Raw genomic sequence first — 16870 nt, forward strand, 5'->3', positions numbered from 1 at the left:
GAACAAATATATAAGCGTGCGTTCTAGGCATACTGAAATAGTACAGCAAGAACGGTTCTGTCATGGTGCTTACTCAAACCACAAGAATGCCAATTTCAACTCATCGAGCATAAGGTCTTGTTCCATCGTGAAATCTGAGTTCAATCAATACACATACGGATCTTATGTACAAATGCACCGGCATCCCTCTGATGTGATGCTTGTTCTTGCTTCTCTATACCATGGGGCGGCTGATAAAACTCTCGCCCCAGCAGCTATATGAGTTTCCGCTTTCTTCTTCTCCCTCCCCCGTATGCACTATGCCGAACTCCGTGCCGTCTCTGCCCATTGGTTCTTCGTTAAGCTCTTTTTTCTTACAAATCCGACCGCGTGGTCTCGGTACCCCAGGGCTCGCTCATCAGGTTGGTGGGGCCGGCGCTGTTCTCGCACGTCTGGCGGCCGCTGAGGGGGCCGGGGGCGGGGACTTTCAGGGCGGTGTTGCCGCCGCCGGAGGCGGACGCCTTGAGGGCCTGGAGGAGCTGCTTGGTGGTCTCGGGGGTGAGGTCCTCGTAGTAGTCGTCGTTGATCTGGACCATGGGCGCGTTGACGCAGGCGCCGAGGCACTCGACCTCGACGAAGGTGAAGAGGCCGTCGGGGGTGGTCTCGCCGCCGTGGGAGACGCCGAGCTCCTCCTTGATGGTCTTGACGATGATGTCGCTGCCGCAGCCGCCGAGTTGGCAGGGGGTCTGGAGATTATGCATATTAGTTCTCTAATTTTTTTTTTTTTTTTTGAGAGGGCCATGTAGCTTTGTCAATGCATATTTCCTCCTCCACTTTCCATTGATTGCTCGTAGCCATCTACCCGTAAACCAGGGCCAGGGCCAGGACTTTTGCTTCAACTTACCGTGGTGCAGACCTGGACGTGGTACTTGCCGACGGGCGTGCGGTTGTACATGGTGTAGAAGGAGGCGACCTCGTAGACGCGCATGGGGGGCATCTCGAGGACGCGGGCGACCTCGTTCATGACGCTGATGGAGCAGAAGCCGTGCTGGCGCTGGCCGAGGTCGAGCAGCGGCATCACGGCCGCCTTCTTGTACTGCGGCGGGTAGCGCTTCAGGATCTCGGCGATGATGGCCTCGTTCTGCGCCGTGAACTTGAAGGGGAGCTCGGGGTTGTTGTCGGGGGTGTTGCGGTGCTGTTTGGTTCGTCGAGTACATGATTAGCTTTGCATGGTCTCTCGTAGCTCCAAGAGTTGGCATGATGCTCGTCGTCGTGAGCGGAACACAGAAAAGACCAGTACAGCCTGGGTCGTCTCATCTCTCTGGGGCGCCGGTTGCCGCGGGTGTCTGGGCTGCTGCTGTCATCAACTTACCACCGAGAGGGCATCACTCCTTCGCACCGCGGCGGCAGTGAAAGCCCGGAATTGCGTTCGAGGAGCTCGGGGGCCGCGCGGATGGCTGTGCGGAGCAGCATGGGGCAGAGTTTGGACGCCATGGTGCCGTTGTGGAAGCTCAATGGCGAGGAGGGAATCGGAGGGGGGGAGAGAGATCTGGGGAAATCACTGTCGTCGTCGGTTTCAATGCCTCAAAGATTCCGCCCCGGACGACTGGACTGGACTAGACCGAAAGGTCAATTGCTTGATTAGAATCGACGTGATTGGTCAGGCTGTGGGGTACCCGGGGAATCTTCGGGGCTAGCGAGAATCCGGAACTACCTGCTTCTGCTTCATGGTGAAGGGAGGTGGGACGAGATCGCTTAACCCAAGTTCCGACTTATCTCATGAGCAATGTATCAATTGAGTATCGCTTGGATGATTCCTTACTCATTTCGAGTCTTATAGTCAATGAAACGAAGGGTGCACCGTCGGGGCTACGGCGAGGTGCAGCCGTCGTTGATGAGGCAGCGTCTCAAGCGACAGCCAGTCAATTGATGAAGCTACACTACATACGAACAGACTTGTCCAATTGTTTCCTTTTTTAGTTGCAAAAGCTGAATCCCCCTAAATGACCCAACGCCCTCATATACGTTTACTTTCCCTGCACAGAATGAAATAAGGAGATCCGTCGCCGTCAGTCAGGATACGAGGCTCTTTGCCCCTCCCGTAGCATACTAAGTACTAATCCAACACTCGACCTACTATAATAAAAGCCTGCAGGTGGTTAACTGGCAGTCTCCTTCTCCTTAATGGCTTCCTCCGTCTTCTCTTCGGCGACAGGATCGCCATTGGTCAGCGTGGCCTCTTCCACCGGCTTCACGGCCGTCTCGGGCGCTTCTTCCTTGGTCTCGGTTTCAGCAGGCGCAGCAGATTCTCCGCCGGCCGCAACGAGCTCCTTCACGGCATCTACGGTCGCGGCGGGACCGCCGGGCTGCGCGAGGAGAACCTTTCCGGCCTTATCAATGGCGAACACGCCGCGGGTCGTACCCTTGGGCGCCTTCTTGAGGCCGATGGCGCCGATGAGCGTGGCACCAGGGTCGCACAAAAGTGGGTAGGGCAGCTTCTGCTTTTCCTTGAAGGTGGTGTTGGCCTTGGGCGAGTCCGTGGAGAGGCCGTAGATGGCCAGGCCGTCCTTGGTGAAGGGTTCGTAGTTGTCGCGGAACATGCAGGCCTGGTTTGTGCCTTGATATCACAAGCTTTGGTCAGAAGCCAGCGCATTATAGGTAGGACTGTGGACACTGCGCAACACGAGAGGACAAAACGACATCGAACCCCAGGTAGGAATTGGGAAGAGAGAGGTTCTACTCACAGCCAGGCGTGCTCGCTTTGGGGTAAGTGAATAGGACGACGCCCGACTTGCTCTCGGCGACGAGGGCCTTCAGGGTAGTCTTTTCGCCGTCGTTGGTCACAATCTCGCCGCCGAAGCCGTCGAGGGTGATGACGTCGCCGACGACGGGCTTCGCGGCGGTCTTGGACGCACCATTGGCCTTTTCCGGGGCAGCAGGCTTGCCCGCGACCGTCTCCTTGACCTTTGCGACGGCCTTGGAGACCTTGAGGGCTTTTTAGCCGGCGGCTCTGGCGCGGGCGGAGGAGCTTTGCGCTTGCGCAGCTCGACGGGCATGGTGACGGTGATCGAAGGGTATATAAGTGGGCAAAATGGCAGTTTAAAGCGGTATTAGGGGTCGCGAAGGTATAGCGACGGCGGTAGGCACGAAATCGCGACGGGCTGGATCGAGGGTGGATGGAAAGGGAAGAGGGACGTTGGTGGGAGGTGGTGAGCTTGAGGTCGGCAGAGGCCGCAGGTAAACAGGAGGTTGTCCAGGACGCTGGCCAATAGAAAGGCGCCGTGACGGGAGCTTCCTTCTATGAGCAGGGATTAGACTGCTTCGATGATATCGGCCCCCCGGAGTATGTGGAGGTGCAGCAGGAATGGATGGAGGTAGGAGGTGGAGGGTGCACTCGCATTCCCCTTCGTCTTCCTCTTCCTCTTCTTCCTCTTCTTCCTCTTCTTCCTCTTCTTCCAGGAGTAGGTATACGACGGCCAAGCAGTACTGTAGAACGCCTGAAAAGGGCAACAACAACAAAAAAAGAGGGGGAAAAAAGAAAAAAGAAACGAAACATACGTTGATCGTCACCATCATCAAGAATGCCAACAGCCTCCCTCCTTCGTATCAATGTGTCAATGTCCGTCCCTGTGCAAAATTTAAGCGCTTACATCACACGTTGGTTGTTTTGAGCCAGCCACCACCACCACCGGACGAACCTGAGAGGCCCCGTTCCCCTTGCTCTTCTTCCTCCTGCCAGGCTTGCCTGCTAACCTACACCTCCCTGCTGCTGCATGCTCGGATCGCACGTCGCAAGCAAGGTTCCAGGAGGTGGGAGCTGGCAGTAATGATTGCGTGTGCTTCTTCACGTTCTTACCGTTTACAGGTACTGCCCCCAGCACATTGGCGAACAATTTGTGGGGGTTGCTGCACCTAATCTTTAGTGGTCCGACTTCTTTCTAATTGCGACCTTGCCCGTTCGTTTCCCACGGCATCGCAGCAGCTGGAGCTGGCCATCGGGGCCTCTCATACTGAGGAGTGCAGGCTTAACTTAACCTATTGCACCCGCATTTCTCAAAGAGACTTCAGGTTCTTCGGCCACGGAAAGACTCATACATGATACATAAAGTCTCGCTCTCCAAAGGCAATTGATTTTGATTTCATGAATGAAGAAGACGAGTAGCCGTTGCTGTCTCAACCCGAACCGCTGGTTAGGGACCCGAAATTGCATCTCTAGCCGTTGAGCTTACCTAACCCATGCCGCTGAACCAGTTCCCAGGTAGGGCTTAGCACCTGTAATAATGCGCCGCTGCTAATGGACATTGACGATTGAATCAGCAAGCTGCACACCTCCTTACCAGCCGCAGCACATGAGCCGCAGAAGACTCGTAAATGTAAGTCTCTTTTCATTGGTGTTTTCATGTCTCGATCAAACCTCGGATTTCGATTGTCGTCTCTTCGCGTTCGTCACCCGGTTGGGCTGATCTCGCGATGGATTTTCGTCCACCATGATGGAGCAAAAGAGGGCCGTGTCAAGCATACCTCTCGAGTCTCTTGAAATACAAAATGCACATGTACTTGCTATGCTCGAGATTTGGAAGATGGAAATCTGTTCTATGGTATTCTTGCGAGTCTGAAGTCGCTCATTCGGCATGAAAACGGTGGTTGTGTGCGGAGCAAGAACGGCCAATTACTACCACGAGTCTTCCTGATATATTCAGTGCGTAATACTGCATATTCGATAAAGAGGAAGATAAATTACGATTACGCTTAAGAGTCATGAATAGCGGCCGATTTTATATCGCCAATATCTCTGGATAGTCGATACAAGTTCAAGGAGTGGTAGGCGCACAGATACCTTCGGGACCGCGAAGAGTACGGCCCGAAACCAAGCTCCTTTTCAATCGAGTTGCAGAAAGTAGGTAGGCCGGCCCTGCAAGGTGTATGGATGTCATACAGTCAGGTGCTACTCAGCTTCCTATGTATAGAAGGAGCATGCGCTGCAGGTAGGCATGTTGATCTATTTTCTCGAACCACGGTGCCCGGTGACAGATGCACGTCATCGTTTTCAGGGTTGATAGGAGGTACGCACGATACCATGCTATACCATGCCAAACTTGTTGGCTCCTGCAGCTGCCGAAGGGCGCTCGCTCCCTTGAAACATGCGCTCGCCGTTCGTCTTTGTTCTCTTCAGCAGTAGGCGGCAGGCTCCCGTTTGCTCGCTGCCTCATCCCTAACGGCGGGCGCGCCAGCAAGTCAGTCTCGTCGGTCGTACAGGGCCCAGCCGGCCACCAAGGAAACTTGTTTGCTGTGTAATCCGTAAGAGCCTTGCCGTCATCGGGATTGGTATCGTGTCACTTTGGGCCGAGCGAGAAGGGGCCTCGAGAACTCAACATCTATTGGAGTTGGTCTTCTTCTCTTTTTTTCCCCATACCTTCGCTGATCGAGAAGCTGGTGGACTAGTTCAAAATCTCCTGGCAGTTCGAAACCTCCTTCATCACCGAAGCCGTTGCCGTAGGTTGAACTTCCGCGTCTTTTGGGATATCACATGCCAGCAGCATGCCAGACCACTCGTTGTCTCTACGGATTCACTTCCAACGTGTGCAACGACGCCAACAGGCCTCGGCGGAGCCCGTTCCGTCCCCGTCAAACCAGCCAGACTTGGTGACTATACCAGCGGCAACAGAACATACTCCGTCGACGACTGCCGAAAGAGTCGTGCTCATCTTCTGCATGGTCTGCTTCAGGATGACCGAAACGATGTCGAAGCTGGCAGTCGTCTATGTCATGTTGTCGATTGGTACCCAGAAGAAGTCCTCAAACTGTCCACCGACGAGACTACACATGCGACTTACAGGACCGACCAGACCGGACATATCAATAGCCTGGCACAAGGACAAGAAGTAGCTTGGATAGACGATCAACTTTCGCGCACGAAGTTTGAGGGAACAATTAAGGGGTTCTAAAGTCACAGAGTCCACTCCTATACAAGATTGCTACGAGTCAGAGCATCATATGGAGTTTATCGAGGCATGCTTTTACAGAGACGGCATATAATACTGCGCTGGCGCTGCTCCTCGCCATCAGAAACAAAGATCACACGAACATGGGCATGGAAACATCAAAGAATGACATGAGAGGGGGATGATATACCCAAAGTACTACCCCATGGATGACATGTTCTTGTCTACATACCACAGATATACCTGGTATAATGTACGGCCATAACATTGCTATTATCACTCGGCTGTTCTTCGGTCCCCATTAGCTGGAAATCTTACATGACCGCAACCCCAACCCCCTATGCAATTGCTGAAACATCGTCCAAACAACGCACTACTACACCTTGAATCTGAATCCGTGTTGAGCGGCCTCGCCAGGCAACGCATTGATAGCACCCTCCACGAAGATCCCCTGCTCGAGCTTCCTATTCAGCCGCACGAGCATGAATCGCATCACCGTCGCGGCCACGATGGCCATGAACGAGGTGGCGCAGTTGACCGACATGGCAATGACATAGCCTGGCGCCGCACTCTTCGGGTACACTAAAAAGGGAAAGCGGTTAGCTTCTGTCCCGAGAATGGAAAGATGCAGGTGGTTCGGAGCAAGCATTGGTGTACTTACTGTAGGAGGCATAGATCGAAGAGCTGTTCGAAACGGCATTGATAAAAGCCAAAGCAGCGGCTCGTTTGGCTGGCGGCCTGGGCAGCGTGTTGCTGATCCACGCCAAGGCGACGACGAAGGCGCTATACACGGTGGGGACCTGCGTGGCAACGTATCAGTGAACAATTGTTCAACGCGGTACATACACATACGGGGAAAGCCCACTTACCATCAACATCATGGACAGGTACCGCGGCCCAAGGGACGTCGTCGTTGCGGCAATGATGTTGGCCGCCATGTTGACGACGAGGGGCAGGACGATGTGCCAGAACCGCTCCCCGGTGCGGTCCGCGTGCCAGGCGTTGATCATGGAGGCGATGACCGTCAGGACGTAGGGCGGGGCCGTCAGCAGGAGCGAATTGACGTTGTTGTAGCCCAGCGTGGACACGACGGTCGGGAAGAAGTTGGTGACGGAGCCGCTCGCGACGATGCCGAATAGGAGCACAAGCTATATCATGAGGAGCAGGCGTAAGCAAGGGATGTTGGTTTTCCTTCCCCTGATCCAGAGGGTCCGGGAAATAACAATAACGTACCAGAACATAAGTCTTGGCATCCGCAAACGCCTGCTTAGCCCCGCGCCAGAACGTCTGCTGCTCGCTGTCGACCCAGTCGTCCTCGCCGATGTCCTCCTCGAGCCGCCAGACGGCGAGGGCCTTTTCCTCCTCGCTCAGCCAGCTCGTCGTGCGCGGGAAGTTGGGCAGGAGCGGGAACGCGAGGAAGGCGATGAGGATGGTGGCCGCGCCCTCGATGATGAAGAGCCAGCGCCACGCGCTCAGGCCCCGGGCGCCGTCCATGTTGCCCGTGATGCCGGCCGAGATCAGGCCCGAGAAAGCACCCGAGATGAGGGCGCCCGAGTACAGGAACGCGGTGCGGAGGCCAAGCTCCTTTCGGGTGTACCAACAACTCAGGTAGTAAAGACATCCTGGCTATAGGTTGGCTGTTAGCCTATCAAGATACTGATTTCCTGTTGCTGCTGGTATTGCGTCTTACAAAGTAAGCAGCCTCGACAAAACCCAGGAAGAAGCGGATGGCCAATAAGCCGCCAAAGTTCTTGGCTTCAGCCGTGGCGGTCGATATGACACCCCAAACAATCATCTAAGGATGTACATGTCAGCATTGCTGCAGTGGGTGACGCCTTTTGGTTTGCTTACACAGATTGGCAGATACAGCGCGGGCTTGCCGAGCTTGTTAAGAAGCAAGTTGGATGGGATCTGCATCAGGAGATAACTACGACATAATCAATACCGATAACCTCAAAGAGACACATATAAGCACTTACCCAATGAAGAGAATGCTGACAGTGGTCTTGGGGCGAGAAGTTAGCCAACCAGCCTCGCCGTCTCGAGAAGGTGTTTCATTGACTTACCTGGAACTGTGTCGAATCTTCGGGCATGTTCAGGTCCCTTTCGATATGGGCAAGCTTCGCGGCCGCAATGTTGTTTCTACAATATTATAGCAATCATATTAGCCCACTCTTCCCATGAGAGGTAAAGTTATGTGCGCGACTCACCGGTCAATGTAGTTCATGATATACATCAAGACTATCATGGGCAAGAGGCGCCAGTCGATCTTCCTGACCAAATGCTTCTCCAGATCCGCGCGCTGCTCGGGCGACATCATCGCGATGATGGCCGGCGGCTGCAGCAGTCGCCTCTGCGCGGCCTCCAGGCTTGTCTTGGCGCCGATCGCCTCGGCGGGTGTCTTGCGGTCGCCATGATACTCGTTGGACGAGGTATGCTCGACCTCGATCTTCTGGTCTGCCGGGTCCGACGACATGGTGGGATACGGTGATTAAGGTTCGAGATGTGTGTAAGTCGTATATTTCTGGATCTGGGAAGTCCGAACGGGAAGAAATCGAAAGAGGAGAGGCCAGCAGGCTGTCCAATTCAGACGAAATACGAGTAGTGAACACGACAGAAGCCACGACCCTGTTCTCCTCAACTGGCGATAAAATTGCGAAGGATTCGCCCCATGGCGTTTGTGCAGGAGCAGCCCTTATCTACCTACCTACCTACCTACCTACCTACCTACTTATTTGGCACGCTCGTTCTATATGCGATGTGACATTGCCGGGGGCCTGCCTGCCATGCTCGGCTGCAAGCGCAGCGATGGCGCAGGGTGGCGGATGCGGTCCCATGCCGTGACAGTAGGTATCGCATCGTATCGCATACCTAGGCAACGCCGAACCCCGTCATGGCGAGGGCTATACCTACGTAATGGAACTTGGGGTCCGTCGTGCGGACAAACACGTACCGATAGGAAAGCGGCCCAGCCCTCGACTCCCTTTCGCCCATTGGCTCCGGGTAATACTGTGCAACGTTGGGGAAGAGTCTGAAACCCACCCAAGCAGGAAGCCCGATACCCACGAATGCCACCCCCGGCCGACTAGTCTGAGTGGCTTGCCTTGGCTCTGCCTAACCGCCTGCCGCGCTGTCTCATTTGCGGGGGAGGTTGTCTGGGGGTGGGAAGGGGGAGGGGGTATGCGGGGACGGCTCCTCTTTGGCTGCGGTACCAAGTATAATGTCGCTCTCTATTGAGCAATGGACACACCCCCTTTCAGTATACACAGGTCCGGGAAAACAATTAACATGCAGCTTCTCGCCTGGGTTCTTGCAAAAGTATACTGGGAATCCAGATCTAGGAAGGTGGTAGGTACAGTTAAGCTCTTTCATGGCAATGATTGGCGCTGTTAGTGAACGAGAACGATACACTAACGACTACCGGTAGGACTACCCACCCACCCCGCGATTCTTGACTCGCGCCAATGCTGTGGCCGCGTCTCGGGGTGGTGGATGCCAGGACCGCCTCAGCTGACCGGTATATCATTACACGTACATTTTCCCTTGAAGAAGCCGAACTTGTTCCCGGTTTCTTCCAACCTAGACATATGCGGGATCGTGTGGGAGTCGCGAGCCTTGCCGTATTCCCGCTTCTCTCTACCCGCCGCCCCTTCAATCGGCACGATTCCTGTCGCGACGTTAGTGTTCATTTGTCAACGTGGTGATACACGGGCAATGTCAAGTTCGCTCGTCCGGTTCTGGGATCGTTTGGCTAGATGGAACTGCGGTAGGTTAAACCAAACCGAGTTAGTGTTCTGACGGTAATGGGGTGACACTATTTCCAGGAGAGTCAGGCTTATTTGCGACTTCTGCCCGTGCGCGCGCGCCGTGGTCATACCTACACCACTGTATTAACTCGCTGACTTTTGCCAGAGACATGGCACGAGATGGAGTGCTTATTTCTGACTCTCTCTGTGATGAGCTTCCGTCTCGGTGAGTAGCAATAAGCCCGACAGCTTTTCGGTCAGCTTTTTTGGATAGGTGGCCTGTTCAAACCCGAGACAGAAGTCGTCAATGGAGTATGGAGAACCTCGGGCGGCGAGGCTACGAGCCCGGCAATTCTCAGGGTAACGGAGAAGTCGACTTTCATGATTACTGATCACCGAACAAAGGGACGACAATTTCTATGGGAACAAGGACTTCATTCCAGACGTGGCCGTCTCGTACATAGCTAGGCCCTATGGCATATCAATGTTATGGTAGATCCATTGCTAAGTGAGGATAAACGTATGAGTGTACCCTCGAATACGGTAACGAACCTCAATCTTCGTGGAGGAAATATGTAACAAGCTTGGCCCGGCGTCCCTTTTCATCGCCACTAGGCTCATCTGCTCTCCGGTGGCGAGTTACGTAGCCTCAGGCCACCACGCCTCCTCTAAGGTCCGGGTTCCAACAGCCTCGAGCGTCCACTGGCAAAGGTAAAGTACCTAAGCTTGATAGCGCTGGAAAACCGGCACATGGTTGAAACGGACCAAGTCATAGAGTATGCGCTTTACTGACCAGGAAGTCGCCGGATGATAGACCATCTGAGTGGTATTGGGAGTAGGTGTTTCATTGGGGACGAAGATGCCCCTCGACGATCGCATAGGATCCGTTCGTCGGAGGCGAGACGATCGAGGAAAGGAGACACGAAGTTTTTTTCTGTGAAAGCGATCGTACCTGGAAAACAACTCGATATAGCGGGTCGTGCTCGCTATCTCAACCGCGTATTTCCACTATAATGCTCATGCCAATGAACTGTTGGTCACCCATAGCTCTACAGATCAAATATCGAACGAGATAGTCTGGGTGAGTGGTATATGATTACTTACAATTAGTTCGCGTAACTCCGGTGGGGGCTTCGCGAAGTTGGTGAACGTCGACATGGCGTCATAGCTAGTTGGGTACCATCTGCCAGGCAAATATAGGAGTTGGTTAGACGGGGGTGAAACTTGGGGAAGCGAGTTGATGATGTTTGATAGCTGGTGGAGTTTAGTAGATTGTTTCTTCATTGTGCCATGTATAATAGGGCTTGGAAGGGTGCCTAACTGGCCCAGATGTGCCTGGGCAACAGCCCTGAGGCTGACCAGGGCAACTGACAGAGCTACTTATCCAACCTGTGTACTAAGTTGACCAGCCAGCTCGCTCCAAGGCATTACCCAACACCTGGCAACTTCTAGCCTGAAGGCCTCCTTGTCGTGCTCCAGTACTTGTCGCTCTCCTCCACCACGATCTTCCCCTCCGCCTCCAGCGGTCCAATCACTTCGATATATTTCTGCGGGCACCCCTTCAACACATCCCTCGTATGCCAGTCCATTGTGAAGTTCTCTGTATTCCCAGGCCCGGTCAACTCGTACAGCTGATCATTGCTGCCCGCGAACACGATCCGGCCAATATGCGCCCACTGTTGTGTCTCCGTTATCAGATCTGCATCTTGCCACACCACACGCTCAAGGCGACCAGCTTCGTCGCGGCTCCCACTTGGGTCTGGGACAGCTCGCACCTCAGAAACAAGGAGAAGAAGGAGGAAGAGGAGAGCTCACGTAGATAGTAGCCGTACACATCCCACAAGGCTCCCAAGTACTAACCAACGAGCACCGCCAAAGAAACGCCTTGTCGTAGTGGCAGTACGCGAGCCGCGCCAGGGAGCTCTCGGCATGGTTGACCTGGTCGACGGACTGGTGCGACAGCAGCACCGTCTCGTTATCCGGGCCAAGGAGGACCGCGGCGAACGGCCGCTTCCCAAACGCCACGGCGCGCCGCTGCACCGCCAGCGCCGCCTCCACGCCCGCCGCGAGCTGCGCGGGCGTCATCGGGGTGCGCTCCGGGAACAGGGAGGGGAGCAGGGCGGCGGCGGACGAGCCTCCTCCGCCGCTGCCCTTGTCTACTCCTCCGGATAATTCGTTGTTGGCAGGCATGGCTATTATACAAAACTGAAGAGATATTCGCCGTTGTCGTCGGTAGATATGTTCATGGATGTTGGAGGCGGGCGTGGCCGGTCATATCGGGGACCACTTTTTGCATCATTGGGGAGATAACGGAGCTTTCCTGTTGGGTCGCTGTGTAAGTCGGACACTCCCGAGTCTATCTTGGGTAACTTGGGTAACAAAGGGTACAACGGAACAACAAGCGACGACTCTCTGGTAGCAGTTGCATTATTATACAACTATTCCAGTCAATGTACTATAATCAAGTGAGTTGACGGAATAGCTGGTGATGGCATACTTGCCAGCAATTACCAGCAACTACGTTGCCTTCAGGTCAGCAGGTATGGCCATATAGAAAAAAGAAGTGACCAGCGAATAACAACAAATCACAGCATGTCATAGTCAAGTCCTGTAATGGGAAAGTCGCAGCTATGCAATTGTCATAGCAGTCGATGCTATTCCGAAAAAGCATAAATCAGTCCTGGATATCATGTCCCGTCCAAAAACGCCATGCCCTGAGGTGCCCACTAATGCTACACATAGGTCGCTCCTTTATTCTGGATGTCATTGCTCGCCTCTCTATCCGCGGCGAGATTGCGCCTGCTGTCGCTCCTTCCAAGCATCTCTGATCCCCTTGGCGGCCCCGAGGAGCTCCTCCTTCGTGACACCGTCCTCGATGCTCTCCAAGACCGACTTGATGACCGAGATGTGGTTGCCGTTCGGCTTGTCGTCTCGGAAGCGGTAGAACCGCCAGCGCTTCTGCTCGTCCATGTACGCCTCGACGATTCGTTCATCCATTGGCTCGTTCAAGGCCTTCAGCTCCTCCCATTCCTCCTCCGTCATATACATCTCGCCGAAGGGTCGGTAGGCGTCGGGACCGTTGCCGCCGTGATAGGCCAGGATCTGGATCTGCGGGACGTCGTGGTAGAGCTTATAGGGCTCGGTCCAGCCTTCGGCAAGGTCCTCCTCGTCGGGCTGTATGAGGGGCCAATCGAGCTTCCAGCGGAAATCGACCGTGTTCTCGTCTGCTGCCTTCCACTTCAGGATGTGGGGATCGGTGCCTGGCTTGTACTCGCTGCCGAGGCAGGTGAAGATCAGGCCGTCGTTGCCGTGTCTCAGGTTCTTGATGACCTCGCGGAACATCATCTCGATGCCGTAGGCGACCTGCATCTCCTTCATGCCCAGGACGTAGGCCTGGAAGGGCCTCTCGGTCGGGTATTTCTTGTAGAGGGCCTTGTAGGGGTTGTAGATCCATTCCTTGAAGTAGCCGAGGCGCTTCGGCAGCTCGCGCGACATGAGGTTCTGCCCGTCGAGCGCGAGGCAATCGAACACGAGGTAAGTCGGTTCCTTGCGGCCGTCGCCGACGTCGTCCATAACGAGCTCGCCGTCGAGGAGGGTGTTGACGTGGAAGCCTTCTTCGGCCTTGGTGGTCGGTATGTGGGTGCTGCCGGTACTCACGTACCAGTAGTCATTGCGTCGGTCGATCATGAAGTGCGCCTCGGCGCCGCTAGGGTCGACGGTGAGGTAGAGGAGGTATCGTATGCCGTCCGACTTCTCGCAGACGTAGTAGTCCTTGGATCGCAGCTCTTTCAGGTGGTGACGCGCGAAACTGACGGGCTGCGCGCCCGGAAAGTCCCAGCGCTCCCTGCCCAGCAGGCGCTGCACGTCCTGGCGGAGACCGGCGGCCTCTTCATTGGGCAGCTTGATGCCGGGAGCGTCAATGGACTGCAAAGGTCCGCTGTTGTCCGAGGCCATGGTGATCGATCGCAGGGGCGGCCAGATTATTTTTCGTTGGATTGGGATTGAGAAGATGGAGGTGGATCGGCGAGCTGCAAGCTTAGATCATGAGCAGACATGCACCTACTTAGAGTGGGGCCGCCGCTGCTTCTATTCAAAGGGAGGGAGGTACTTAGCCAGCGCAATTGAACGCTGGCCAATCCAGTATATTCACTGGGTGTTGTGATGCTTAGTCCAATTGAAAATACGCAAAGTCCTGTTCAGTTCGGGTTAATCTATAGTGCAATTCTTGTAAAGTAAACTTCCGGTAGCTGATGGTAGTTACTGCATGTGATTCGCGGGTGGAAACCGTGGTGCTTCCAGGCTGTAACATCTAACACATCTGGGGCAGTGAACTGTGGGTGTGTTCAAGTTATTATCAATATGAGTGCTAGGGAATACAACACAATTTCTAGTGAGTATACAGGTTATGGGTGACTCACAGCGCTTGGAAGCTGCTTTCCCCTGTCTAGTGGTTATCTAATGCATCGATCTTTGGTTATTCTACATGACAATTTCACAGGGAAACAGGGTGCCCTCAAAAGGGGGGGTCCCTTTGTGTGAGAAAAAAATAAAAGTATATATGTGAAAGGGGGTATATATTCGCTAAGTAATCTCTCATGACAAAGGAATGGAACAGCACAGTCTGGTGCTGGTGCTGCATATAGTCTTTTAATGGTTGTCCTCCAGTCCAGTTACAAATCGTTTATCATAACCCTTAACCGGCTTACCCTCCGCTTCCTCTAACAAAGATGGGCTCGCGGCCGAATATCGCACATTGAACTCATGCGTCGTAAATATCTTCATCTCCACTGGTCCTCCGGCTCCTCCGGCTCCTCCGGTGTCTCCCCCTAAGTCGTCATTGAGGGGGTTGAGTATTTCCTCGACCGATTCGGAATATTTGTGTTTTTGCGTTGATGATATTGTTGTGCCCATCTCCTCGTCGTCGTCCCGTCCCGTCTTGATCGTTGTGCCGTGGCCGTATAAGCGGCTACTGCCCGACTTTGCATAATGCCCGTCACGGATGTTGTTATAGCTGCCATTCCCATGGCCCCCGCCGGAGCGTTCCGAGCGGCCGCGTCCGCCCACGCGGGTGACGGCATCCCTCCAGGCGCCGGCCAACCAGGCGTCAAGGATTGGGAGGTTGATGGTGATGATGCCGATGGCAACGTCCAGAGAGGTCCAAATGAGCAGTTCGGCGTAGTCCCAGGTGAGGTCGCTGGTGAAGTCGGCACGGATGAGGCGCATGAGGCCGCACAGGACCGCAATGCCGCCGCTGGCCCAGATGATGAAGAGGCGCGCCTTCTTGGCTCGGTCCATGCGGACGCGCCACAGGATGATGACAGGAGATGACAGCAGCAGCACTCCTTGCACCACGTGCGTGATGTTGAAGAATTTGCCTTGGATCCCCACATGGTAGCATACGGGGGGTTTCTCCAGCTGGCCGCTGTACAGCTGGTCCCATTGCGATTGGAAGGGCGCGCAGGAAAGCACGTTCCAGAAGACGGCGAGGCCAATGTAGACAACAAGGGTGAAGATGAAGAAGTCGCAGAACCAACGCCAAAACACCGAAATGTTTTTCGAGAGGCGGCGTATGAATAAGGCGAGTGAAAGTTTGACGAAGCCGACGGTTATGAAGAACATCCACTTGTCGATCGTTCCGTAGTACACGAATTCATTATAATCCTCATACTGACCCGGAATCGTTAGTCAGAAGGACCAAAGGCAATATGTTTTCCCGTCCAACGTACCGTGTTGTCCCATATGTGCTTCCCGCCACCTCTAAGCACCATTTTTAGTTGACATATAGTGTAAGTCAAGCCGAAAGCCTAATGGAGAGAGAAGATCCAAGTCAGCTTCATCATATACGGAGAATCAAAGCCAATATAGAAACCAAACACGGCACATATTCAATCGCAGGGGCTGCTTGATGATGTAAACTTACAGCAGCAGCAATGGTTGCCCAGTCATCCGCCCCAAACCGCATCTGGCTCATCGACACTCGAAGAGCCAACCTCGACACCGTAACCACGGAGATGGCGACTATGATGATGATGAGGCCGGTAATGATACCAGGCTGCTTCGAGCCATATTCATAGCCGGCGTAGGGCGGTTGGGCGGCCCGGGTGTAGCCCAGGGTGGGATCGACATTGCCCATGCGAGCGGCACGGAGAAAGCCCCGAACGATATAGTAGTCTCGTTCCGTATTGGGTGGTTGGCCAACGAAGGCCGAAGGTCCATCGTCTTGGAAGGCGGGCAGCGACATGATGGTTGCTGTGGCCGTCGGCCGGTACCGAAGCCCGACCTATAATACCGTTGTATGTACGTTATTGTAAGCGTTGTTGGTTGTTTTCTTTTCGGGAGGATGTCGCCATCGAACCTCCACACGGAGGAAGGACCGCAGATCGCTATGATATTGCTTGTGATCTATCACCATCCGCCTTCCGGTCTGGTTGGCAAGGTTGGGTAGGGCCGTGGAGTAAAGAGAAACAAAGCAAATAGCCCGTTAGAACACGAAAGTAATGAATGACATAGGACTCTGAGCCCGGTAGAAACTAGGGATCTGCCACTTGGGGCAACGTTGACGGTCGATCCTCTTGATATATCAGAAAAAACGGATAAACATTTCTCGCAAGCTTGCCTTACTTGACGGGTAGTGCACCTGCAAGCGCGATCTTTCATTACCGACGGACCCTAGGCACTCAGAGCATGGCAGTGCCTGGGATAGCTGACTCGACCAATCTGAGACGGGCGGTCACGATGTCTCGGAGGGAATCTCTGGAGCAGAAACTGGAGACATGACAGGCTGACAGGGAGCGGCTCGTCATGCCATGCCATGCACGCCGCTGCAGGTACATACAGGTGTCCCATCTCTTCCCAGTTCCTTCTAAGCCGCTTCTGGGGACCCTCGTGATTTTAGTTATGGGAAGACGGAGGATTGCCCTACAAGGTATTGGGCAGCAGCAGCACCTTCAAGTGCTAGTTGTTAGTTGCCGACGACTGTGGCTCTCCTGCATCCTGCTAGGTTCAGAGAGCTGAGAGGGCAAAGAGGTCCTACCACGATTATACCTCGTCTGGGATAGATGGGCGTCGGCAGGCCTCGCTTGAGCTCTGATTGGGTGGAGCCGGGAATGCCAAGGTTGTTCCTCGTAGGGGTTTGTTTGCACAAGGAAGAACCCTGCTCAGATCTTAGGTGGCATTTGTTCTGGAACGACAAGAAAAAAAGTT

At 54.3% G+C, this 16870-nt stretch overlaps 6 protein-coding genes across 6 annotated transcripts; all 6 read right to left on the reverse strand.

Annotated features, from left to right (window-relative positions):
- Positions 1-353: 353 nt before the first annotated feature.
- PG986_008221 (NADH-ubiquinone oxidoreductase 24 kDa subunit) lies at positions 354-1473 on the reverse strand (the record flags this gene model as incomplete). Its single annotated transcript, XM_066844443.1, has 3 exons — positions 354-725; positions 884-1174; positions 1369-1473. 3 exons carry the CDS (start codon positions 1471-1473, stop codon positions 354-356), a joined length of 768 nt encoding a protein of 255 aa, XP_066700555.1.
- A 665-nt stretch (positions 1474-2138) lies between these two features.
- On the reverse strand, positions 2139-3754 carry PG986_008222 (disrupter of telomere silencing protein; the record flags this gene model as incomplete). Its single annotated transcript, XM_066844444.1, has 3 exons — positions 2139-2596; positions 2724-2964; positions 3737-3754. 3 exons carry the CDS (start codon positions 3752-3754, stop codon positions 2139-2141), a joined length of 717 nt encoding a protein of 238 aa, XP_066700556.1.
- A 2543-nt stretch (positions 3755-6297) lies between these two features.
- PG986_008223 (uncharacterized protein) lies at positions 6298-8397 on the reverse strand (the record flags this gene model as incomplete). The annotated part of the gene is made up of 9 exons (XM_066844445.1): positions 6298-6503; positions 6583-6721; positions 6791-7069; positions 7155-7547; positions 7612-7716; positions 7773-7848; positions 7901-7926; positions 7988-8063; positions 8132-8397. 9 exons carry the CDS (start codon positions 8395-8397, stop codon positions 6298-6300), a joined length of 1566 nt encoding a protein of 521 aa, XP_066700557.1.
- Positions 8398-11115: 2718 nt separating this feature from the next.
- Positions 11116-11857, reverse strand: PG986_008224 (cmp deaminase; the record flags this gene model as incomplete). Its single annotated transcript, XM_066844446.1, has 2 exons — positions 11116-11442; positions 11483-11857. 2 exons carry the CDS (start codon positions 11855-11857, stop codon positions 11116-11118), a joined length of 702 nt encoding a protein of 233 aa, XP_066700558.1.
- Positions 11858-12445: 588 nt separating this feature from the next.
- PG986_008225 (mrna capping enzyme alpha protein) lies at positions 12446-13621 on the reverse strand (the record flags this gene model as incomplete). The annotated part of the gene is made up of 1 exon (XM_066844447.1): positions 12446-13621. The coding sequence occupies one exon, from the start codon at positions 13619-13621 to the stop codon at positions 12446-12448; it is 1176 nt and encodes a 391-aa protein (XP_066700559.1).
- A 693-nt stretch (positions 13622-14314) lies between these two features.
- PG986_008226 (uncharacterized protein) lies at positions 14315-15908 on the reverse strand (the record flags this gene model as incomplete). Its single annotated transcript, XM_066844448.1, has 3 exons — positions 14315-15334; positions 15394-15471; positions 15588-15908. The coding sequence occupies 3 exons, from the start codon at positions 15906-15908 to the stop codon at positions 14315-14317; spliced, it is 1419 nt and encodes a 472-aa protein (XP_066700560.1).
- Positions 15909-16870: the final 962 nt, after the last annotated feature.

The sequence above is a fragment of the Apiospora aurea genome (genome assembly GCF_038362705.1).
Source record: "Apiospora aurea strain CBS 24483 chromosome Unknown utg000005l_segment0_segment0, whole genome shotgun sequence".
In the NCBI taxonomy this organism is placed as follows: domain Eukaryota; kingdom Fungi; phylum Ascomycota; class Sordariomycetes; order Amphisphaeriales; family Apiosporaceae; genus Apiospora; species Apiospora aurea.